Source organism: Humulus lupulus, chromosome 2, assembly GCF_963169125.1.
Source record: "Humulus lupulus chromosome 2, drHumLupu1.1, whole genome shotgun sequence".
NCBI lineage: Eukaryota > Viridiplantae > Streptophyta > Magnoliopsida > Rosales > Cannabaceae > Humulus > Humulus lupulus.
Genome location: NC_084794.1, coordinates 59,564,849 through 59,575,380, shown reverse-complemented (window position 1 = coordinate 59,575,380; position 10,532 = coordinate 59,564,849). Strand labels below are relative to the sequence as shown.

Here is a 10,532-nt window from a genome sequence, read left to right as displayed (position 1 = left end):
CCCTGAATCATATTCGTCTTTTTCTTTCTCTGACAGGAGCTTCCTCATTAGCTCCTCCATCTGAGCCAGGCGCTCAAGGGTTTTGTCCTGATTTCCTTGGTTATTCTGGGGTTGTTCAACAACTTCGGATCCATTGTACACGTTTGGCGGGTTATTGTCCTTCCTATCTTGAGATAGGTTATATGGGACGTTCCCGCTGTCGCGTACCTCGGACAGGTCTTCCCTTGGGCGAGCACAGCTGCCGTTTCCTACTGGGTCTCCCCTTTGAGAGTTAAGACAATCTCGGAGGTCGACCCTCGGGGTGGCTTGAGGACTTTGCACCGAGCTCAGGCGTTGGCGTAGGTCTCCGCCAGAAAGGTCACTTCGGCGACTTCCGGTCCAATAGCTCCCGTTTGAAAAGCTTGGAGCCCGCCTCTGGGGGTGAGGATCCGGGACATCTCTGGGCGCCTTGTTACGATGGGAAGGTCCTGCGGAAGGTGGGTTTCTCCTACTGCTCCCATAAGCTGGAATATCTCGGATTGGCCAAGGAGGAGACGAATATCTTATCGGTGGAGGAGGATGTCTGACCGGGGATGCAATCCTGGTCCCGTTAGGGAGGATCAGGTTAGGTAGGGGCCGCTCGGCTCTGCCAACCTCCAGGTACTGCGCTCGGCGGTCTGAGCGGGAACAAGGACGGCTGGCCGGGACGGGTTGTCACTGTCAGCCCTCTCCGGATCTCCTTCGAGAATTCCCTCGAGCCCTCCTGGGCACACTCGAGGGTGAAAGTGAGCTGGGAGTTGAAGTTCGGACCAATCGGCTGTACTGTTGCTCAGCCCTAGGTAGTTCTTCAAAAGTGGTCTCCCGGTGGTGCGATGTGGGAGTAGATTTTGATGTCAGGGGTCTGACCGACCGGCTAGGCCTGGACCGATTACCCCGGCGGGACTTATGAGTCTCGCCTTGCCTCTTTCCGACTTTAATGTCGGTTGTAAGAGGGGGTATTCGGGCCAACACCTCCTTAATCTGCTGGTTAGCTTTCGCCAGCTGACTCCTCAGCTGAGCATTCTCCATTTCTACCGCCGTGTAAAAATCTGGGTTCGGATTAGGTGGCCAGGGTGCCGAACTTCCAGTGTCATCTTGGCCTATCGGCTGCTTGCCCGGCCGCTATTGAACTTCAGGGTTCTGATCATTGGAGATGGCGGCATGATGGGCCTCCTGCCCATCATGTTGGTCCGCCTCGTTACCGTGTCTTGAGCGAGTGACCACCATGGTTGGGTATTTGCGATAGCACCAATCTAACAAGCTCTCAATGACGCGGTTCTTCGCCAACAGGTAATTAATAGAATAAGAGAATGAGATTAGTGCTAAGTAATGAACCGTAACAGATGAATGATCTTAAAATAAAAGGGTGATACGAATACTTTTTTAGGTGGTTCAAAGGTTAAAATCATTCTACTCCACCAGCCAATATTATTGCTAGTTTCCTGGTATCCTTTACAGGGTGTTTCTTTACACAATAGAATCCAACCCTTTGCAACTCCCAGGGTCTCCATATTTATAGGAGAGGGCACCTGGGGGTTGGCAAGGAGGGTCATCCCGTGACCTTCTTACCCATCATGTCACTTCTGTGACGTTCATGATTAATTCCTAAAACCTGACAAATGAAGTGTGGTCTAATCAATAGGTAAGGCGGATAATGGGCCGCACGGCCCAACCCAGTCGTGGGTGCCTGAACACGCACATTTATGCTGCGTGTCCGAGAATCCAGGGATATATCAGACACGTGATGTCTAATATATGCACGTTTACATTGCGTGGTTGACTTTATAAAGGGTCACAGCTTCCAACTCAAGCATGTGCCTCGAACTGGATGTCTTCTTAGCCTGTGGAGTCTATACTTCTGACCCAATTCCTTAGTAACATTAGTAAGCCTTTGGTTATCTCGAGCTAAAGAGGTGGGACCTGGTAACAGCAGCTCTGAGTACGTGGCATCCACGTGGCTGATATAATTATGCCCTACCTCAGCTTGCTAATAGCCCGTGGAGAATTAGGGCGTACATTTGGGTTTTTGGAACCGCTCAACATATTTGGAAAAAACTGAAAAATTGGCCTGAAATGCACCTGTGGCCGCGGCCACTGCTCTCTGTCCCCTAGGCCGCGACCACCATCATTCAGTGCCCGCGGCCACAACCCAGTTTCAGCACACCAATTTGTGCCCGTTTTTCCAAACGGTTCTAAACTCTCCAAATTGATTTTGTAACCCCCAAAACACATCATTGGGGTTAAAATCATATTTCTAACAGCTATTTCACATATGGCTTTATGAAATTCATCACAATATTGTGTAACAACAAATTTACACAATAAATGGTAATATTTAGAAGTTACAAATTTATAACACAAAATATGTTACATATTTGGATATATATAAATATTGTAACTCTCTATTATATGTTACAATATGTGACACTCTTTGTCACATTTATTTAATCTAAAACCTTATATTATAATATAATATTACATTATATTATATTATAAAATAATATAACATTCCCCCACTAGATTAAATAGTTATCTATTGTAACACTTATTTAATCAATCATTACATTTTAAAATATAACATATCTCCCACTTGATTAAATAAGAACTCTCTCTTATAGGAGTCATTGCATTAGTGCATAAAGCAAAGTGTTTTTTACTTGAACTTTACTATAGTGTCATTATCACAAAATTTGTCGAAAATTCGTACTTCCTGCACATGTCCAGCTATGCCGTACATAGTGGTTGCTTATCATCTTTTCAATATTTTCTTTCACACCCAAGCTTCCTTGTATTTCACTAAGTGTTGGTGGGCTTGGGAACTTTTCTCTATGATATAATGGGCTTCCTGTGTACTTTTAGGATAAAGGGTGTTGTGTGTTGTGTCCCCTTAGGAACACACATGAGCATGATTTCGTGTCTTAGCTCCCTTAGATTTGCTTTGTGTCTAGGTCGCATCATGTTTGCCTTCCAATTAGGGTTGACTTCGCATGTTGGCGTATTATAGGTCAATTTTGCATGACGATGCCCTCTGGTTAGCACCTCCGCAACCAGCTTCGTTGAGGACATACATAGTAAGGCCCACCTCGCATAGCGAGGCCAGCCTAGATGCGTGCTCTGCCTCATAGTTGCCTCATGCCAGCATTGTGTCGGAGATGATCATCCTATGCGAGACCCATCTCACATAACAGGATGTCCTTGGGTGAGCACCTTACTTTGATGCCTGTCCTTGCCCGCTTAGCTTCTGCCTAGTAAGGCTTTACTCCGTGCCCGACTTCGATGAGGCCTCGTATAGCAAGGCCCACCTAGACGCAGGCCTTCCTTCCCTTGAAGCAGTCTCGCGCCAGCGTTGTCACGAAGCTACCTCGTGGCCTACCTCACACAACGAGGCTTTGGTGCTTTAACATAGCCTCTCGCAGTGGTTGCCTCTCGTACCATAAGGGGGTATCCTCCAAGGCAAATTTGCATGACTTTTAAACGACTTTAATGATTTGGGTTCTCTTGAGAGACTTCTTGAGGAAGAAATTCTCATGTTTACATATACAAATGACTAATTACTCCCTTTAGGTTACCTTATTGGTAATAAGTTGCCCTGATGGTAACCCTAACAAGTTACCTGTATAGTAACAGGTTAACTTACTTTGCTAAACCAAATTAAATACAAAAACACATATAAAATTACACATATATCCTTTAAAAGTTATGAAATTTAAAAAAACATATAATAAATAATTACAAAATTCTAAACACAATTTATAATAAATATATGACATTATTTCAAATAAACAAAAAATTCCATATAGATAGTTTTTTTTTTCAAAGGTCCATATAAATAGCTTAAAATGGAAAAACATAAGAAGGCGTTTGGCTCCTTAAGTAAAAAGTTATTTTTTTTTTGTTTTTAAAAGCTAAAAACTATTTTTTGAAAACAAGTTGGGGGTATTTGGCGTTGTTTTCATAAAACAATTTTTAAAAACAAGGTTACAAAAACAGAAAATTTTGAGAACATCAAAAAGTTTTTTTTTTTGTTGTTCTCAATTTTTTTTTTGTTTAATTTTTTTTTTCTCACATCACTTTTTTAATTATTATTATTTAACATCATTTATTGTCACATCATTTTCTCTCTCTTCACTTTCTCTCACATCACTTTTTCTCATATCACTTTCTATCTCCTTATTTTCTCTCTCTTCGCTTTCTCTCTCTCTCTCTACCTTTTCTCTCTCGCTATTTTCTCTCTTTTTACTTTTTATATTTTTTTCTTTTTCACTTTTTATATTTTTTCATAATTTTTTTCTTTTTCGCCATTTCCTCTCTCATCACTTTCTCCCTACTCACTTCTCTCTCTTCACTTCCTTTCTCATCACTATCTTTCTCATTTTTTCTTAGACTAATTTCTCTCCTCTCAATTTATATTTTTTCAAATTTTCTCTCTTTACTTTCTCAGTCCTTATTTTTTATAATTTTTTCTTTCAAATTATTTTCTCTCATTATTTATTACAAACTTTTAAAATATTTTTGTCTTTGTAAATATATTTTTTAATTTTTTATTTAAGATTTAAAAAAAAATAAAACTAAAAAATTGTTTTTAGAAAACATTAACCAAACACCTATTATTTTTTGAAAACTACAAAAACTGTGTTTCTGTTTTCATTTGTGAGAACACATATTTGAAAACAAAAAACAGAAAACAATACCAAACAGGATTTTGAAAATTCTTTAAATCTCCATATTTATAAAGAAAAAAAAGGGAAAAAAGAAAAGAAAAGCCATACTACAAATAATCTTCACTTTTCATATTTATGTATAGAATCAAGCAGTTGTAGTAGTAGTATGTATTTGTTCCTTCGCTTTTAACATTGTCTTCAAATGCTCCCTAAATGACAAAAGATTAATCTTCTTTTACCCTTAACTACTTTTCTTAATATGAATTTACTCTCCTAAACTTTTTATATATCATATAAATTGATAAAGTTGTTTCATTTTACCCTTAAATTTGATTTATGCATTTAATAAATAATATAAATTTTTTTAAATTGATTTTTTTAATTCTTATTTTAATCAACTAAGGATATATTTGTTTTGGAAAAAAATAAATATTTTAGAAAACTTTCATTTAGTTATATCATTAAGAAATAAATAAATAACACAAAACTATATAAATTTAGAAATTCTTTGATTTTTCCAAATCAACATTTTCCCATTTTTTTAACTTATAGCTAACAAATACATTAATAACATTATTATTAATAATCTATATTTATCCAAAATTTTCTAACCATTTAATTAATTATATGACAAACAAAAAATTACATAATCAGCTCCTATAAATTAAAGAGATATTTGCGGTGTAAGTACCCAAGTTATACAAAATGTTACACTTAAGTACCCAAATTATTTTGTTGACTGCAAAAGTACTCATGCTCAACTTTTATTTGTATCCTTAGTACTTGTTATAATCTTCTAATGACAAAGTTAACGGCAGGTACTAAAGGTACAACTAAAACTTGATATTGGATACTTTTGCCATAAAAAATAAACTTAGGTACTTAAGTATAAATTCAGACAACTTGAATACTTTTGCCGCAAATATTTTTTAATTATAAAAGAAATGATAAAAATGGATTTTTAATTAGATTGTATCAAATTAATATTTTAGGATGAATCAATTGTTTAAAACAAAGTTAAAATTTTAAAAAAGTGTTGGACCTTTTAATTTTATTTACTCTAAAATATTGATTCCTTTTTATTAATTTTTTTAAAACAAAGTTAAAATTTTGACATATTGATTTTTATCCTAAATTATTAATTTAATACCATCAAAATAAAAATTCATTTTTATTATATCTTTTAAATTAAAAAAAAAAAATTGGACATCTATTTATTTATTTATTATTCTAATAATCTGTTATTCTATTTGAAATTGTAGATTTATAAGCTGATAATAAAAGTTAATAAAAATGAATATTTATGGTGAAAATATCCAAATTATGTGAATTTGCAATTAGGTACCCAAATATTTTTAAGGATACAAGTACTTAAGATCAACTTTTAGTTGCACTTTTTAGTAAGTGTTATTACTTTGATGTTATATGGTAACGACATGTACTAATAATGGAGCAGTTACCAATGGTGAAGCCAAAAGTTAAACTTATTTTTGACTTCAAAAAAATAACTAAAGTGCAACATTTTATATAACTTAATTTTTGCTGAATAATTATCTTCATATTTTATAATTTTTAATGAAAAATAAAATAAAATTGCAACTTTGTATTACTTGCAAATGATAATATCATCCATTCATCTACTTTTTATATATTTTATGAAATCCAAATTCAATCTCAAAACCAATGCATATTATTTATTATTCAAGTAAGTTTGCTAGTTAATTTGACAGAGTTTTGATATTGGTCCTAAAAAGATGATCAAAACGATCCATTGCATGCTTCTTCAAAACCAAACCAATCTCTATACCTCCACTTCCGTCTTTGGACTCCATCAAAGAAATCGATTTTCCATTAACGGAGGCTATTTCGATCTTTAAAGGCCTTCCCCAGCTAAAATCTGAGCTGTAAATATCGAACTGGGGCGACCAAGTTATGGCAACCATTTGCGACTGTGGTCCCAGTAGACCCCAACTCTTAAGCCTCTCCTCTGCTCCTTCCAGAACTCCGTTCTTCTCAAACTTGTTTATCAAATTGCTAATCTTCGCCGCAACAATGGCAGAGCCGTCTTCCTTCGATAGCTCTCTGGCCTCACCGGCGTACCCCAGATGACTCCCGGCACAGTTCCCGAAGTAGTTATCCTTTAACGGAGGATCTAATCGTCGTCGATAATCAGCGGTGACGACGAAGTAAACCCTCCTGTTGGTTTCACCATCTGTGGCTTTGACCATGGTGGTCAAAATGTAAGCCGATGCTAGGACAAACGGGCTCAACCGAAGTGTAGAGGTAATTCGTTTATTTTTTTCCATTTCATAGAGACCCATTTCCGGAGCTTTTTTATTTCGCCACGCCTTAGTTCGAAAGTTGCTCGTACCCAATCGGACGGTGCCTCTGGTTCTGACCAGTGGTCAAACGGCCGTGGCCGCCGCTGGTTTTGTACGGTAACAGAGCTCGTTTTGGCAAACCATCGTTTTAAGTACAAAGTGTTGAGATCGTTGGGATCTTTAATGGTGGTCCGATCGTAAAAAGGAGTAAGCTCCTGCGATAATGGTGGATTGGTTTTCGATATATAAGCCCACGATTTCATGAACATGGCCGAAGACTTCCCGTCGAGAACAGCGTGGTGGAAGGTGACGCCGATGCAGAGTCCGGTGTTGGGAAACAGAGTGACTTGCAGAGCCATTATTGAAGACGACACGTCGTTTACAAGCAAGTTAGGGATGAGAGGACCAGACTCAGAGGCTCCATGGATGTGTTTTCTGGTGAAATGGTGGAAATCGACAGTGGACTCGGCCAGGGTGAATGAAACAGCGTCACCGGGCTTGTAAAGAATGGTGAGCCTCGGAGAAGTTGGTGGCCAGGTGAGTTTTCCGGCTAGAGGGAGGAAGTATTGGAGAGTGAGCGAGAGGGAGTGTCTAAGCTTGGAGAGTGAGGAAGCCATTAGAGATTGGTCTGAGCTTTGAATAGAGTAAAAGAAGAGGCACTGTACAGGTAGGAATTTGAATGAGAATGTGTCGAGGAAGGTGAGTGGGAGAGTGAACTCGGTGACCGATTCAGGTGAATCAGAGGGAAAGGGAGTGACATGGGAGATATCAAGTAATTTGATAGTGTTGGGTATTGCTTGCGCCATGAAGTAGTAGAATTGGATTATGATTCAGGTATTAAGATGTACTATTTATGTTAAAAAAACCGATTTAAAGTTTTTTCAAAAGAAATAAAGAAACAACGCTTACAATAACTCCTACTAAAGGATTTCACATAAATTAACAATTTAATGTTTAATTTATTTTTTACTTTTCTTTTAATAAATTGTTAGGTATGATGAATGTAGTTTTGTTAGAACATGTTATTTATAAATTCCATTTTTCTTAGAGGAGTATATGAAGTGCATTTTGAAAATGAAAAAGAAAAACTGAAAGTTAATTTATTATTAAGATCAATGGCCTAATTTAATTTGGTATTTACTGAAGATGTTAACAAGGATTCTTAACATTACGATAACGCAACCGATTAGCTTTGTTAAATTGCTGTGATAAGAGTATAGTCAATAATGAGAAGAATATAGAGACATTCTACCCGGAACAATACGTGTAAATTAATTGATTATACAATTTTATGAAAATTTAGGTTACTTTGAACTTGTTTGTAAGTTAAGAACTATCAACTGGCATAATCATTATTATTTCATTTGGAATAGGAAATAATTCTTAAAAAAAAACCACACGAAATGAAGGAAATTTAGAAAAATGAATTTTTTTCGTTATTAATAATTGATAGAGTGACACTACATTAATTAATTTTCGTCAAAATCTTTGATAATAATGATTATAATGCTAAAATTTTAATATTAGTATTCTTCTCGATGATAAAACATCTACTTTTAAAGTTAAGAGAATGACCTGCAAAAACAAAAAACAACCAAAACCTCTCAAACGGCAAGGACGATATTTAAAAACGACAAACCAACAAGAACGCCATTATGAATAGAAACTGCAGACAAAAACAGAGATTCCAACTTATTAAAATTCATCCAAACAATGAAGTTGAACATAACACCTAGTTTCCATTTAACAAACAACCAGAAATATCGAATTACTTGAACAAATTCAAAGTTTTCCAAAGCCTCTAACAAATTCGGATGCGAAAGCCTCCATTTCATTTGGCTTTAATGCCAACCCAATCTCAATTCCTCCATTCCAATTTTTATTGTCCGAAACACAGATCGCTCTTGTTCTATCATTCGAAGTCATCTCAACCTTTCTTGCTCGTCCCCATCCAAACATCAGTTCTGTAAACCTTGAACCAGGGCGACCCAGCAAAACCCACTGATGAGAAACGTCTAGTCTCTGTTCCCCTAGCCTCTCCTCTAGCTTTTCCACCTATTATATATGAAGCCAGAATTTCTGCCCCGTTCAAAACACCGTCGTTCTAGCTCTTTATGGCTTTATTGATTTCCCTTAAAGCAAAACTCAACCCATCTTCTCCCAAAAGACTTTCCGTCTCTACAAACGCCCCCGACCTGTTATAAAGTTTCCGAAATAAGTCGCCGGAAGAACTGGTTTCAGGCGAGATCGGCAGTCAACGCTGAACCCCAGATGGGATTTCTTCTCTCCTTGTCTCAAAGCCTTTAGTAGACATATCCAAGTGCAGCTACACGTTACCGAAAAGGTTGATATATGTAGCTGTGTTGTTTCTCTTAACAACATTTTCTTGAACTTATCTATATTTCCCCGGGTCAACTCCAACATTCCTCAAACTAAACACGGTCGAGGATTGAGCTCCCATATCATAAGGCTTCTATTGTTTGGCCGCTTTTCGTTGAGCCACGCATTTGCTTTAATCGCTTCGAGTCCAGCAGGGTCTTTAACCACTGCACTGTCATAAAATGGTGTTAGCTCTAGAACCAGTGTTGTCGCGGGTGAGTCTGCTTGTTCAAGTTGCTTACATAAAACACCCCAAGATTTCATTTATGAAATCAAAGTTTGACAAACCAAAACCGCTGGTGAGCGGTGATTCCGATGCAGATACCGTCGTTCAGAAACAGAGTAACTCGCAAGGCAATCAGTTCTGCTCGATCTTGACAAACTGTCAAATTAGGTATCAAAGGATGGCATTCCGACACTTCCCTGTATTCGTCCCCGGAAAGATGGTTGAAATCAATGTCGGACTCGGCCACAGTCAACGAAACTCCATCGCCTTGGACGTAGTGGACGACGGGTTTTGGGTAATCTTGGGGCCAAGAGAGGACTCCTCCTAGGAAGGTAGTGGTGGAGAGTGAGAAACAAAGAGTGTTTGAGTTTTGGAATTATTCAATTGAAGAATAAGGATTCAGGTGAACAGGTTTCGTAGAAGAAGAGAGGTTGAGCAGGTGGCAGCCTTAGCCATAGTATTTCGAAGAATGTGAGGGGCAGTGACTTGGGGGCGGCAGAGTCTCTGACAAGTCTTCTGGCGGCGCCACCTTGCAAACCTCTACTACATTGACCGAGCTCGGGGTGCCATTTATTTGAGTTAAGTTCGACCTCACTTTTTATTAATTCTGGTTCTAGTTTTGTAACCTTACATTCTAGCAATACTAAAATCTGAAGAGAATTATAATGGCATGAAGTTATTGTTTCCCTAAAAAAATTTAGTAAGAATGGTACACGTATTAGGCATATGACAAATGATTAATGATGGACTTGGTCGACCCCCAATGAGATAGAAAAATCGAATTTGTTGTCCGGACGAAGTTTAGAAGCTACATGGATTTGGTCGCATAATAGGACTAGAGTTGCTCGAGGGAACTGTTGGGAAAAATTAAGCGAATTTTCTTATGAATCAGATTAGTGAGAATAAAAATAATAGCGGAAATAATAC

General features: G+C 37.6%; 1 protein-coding gene and 1 pseudogene across 1 annotated transcript; both read right to left on the bottom strand.

Moving 5' to 3' along the window:
• Positions 1–6,397: 6,397 nt before the first annotated feature.
• Positions 6,398–7,806, bottom strand: LOC133814321 (phenolic glucoside malonyltransferase 1-like). Its single transcript, XM_062247298.1, has 2 exons — positions 7,157–7,806; positions 6,398–7,082 (listed from the first exon to the last, which is right to left on the bottom strand). Exons 1-2 carry the CDS (start codon positions 7,804–7,806, stop codon positions 6,398–6,400), a joined length of 1,335 nt encoding a protein of 444 aa, XP_062103282.1.
• An 847-nt stretch (positions 7,807–8,653) lies between these two features.
• On the bottom strand, positions 8,654–10,324 carry LOC133814320 (agmatine coumaroyltransferase-like; annotated as a pseudogene).
• Positions 10,325–10,532: the final 208 nt, after the last annotated feature.

Coding starts and splice junctions, on each gene's coding strand:
- LOC133814321 (XM_062247298.1), bottom strand. CDS start 7,806: ATGGCGCAAGCAATACCCAACACTATCAAATTACTTGATATCTCCCAT. Junction 7,083..7,156: donor CCCAACGATCTCAACACTTT/GTACTTAAAACG, acceptor GGCCGTTTGACC/ACTGGTCAGAACCAGAGGCA.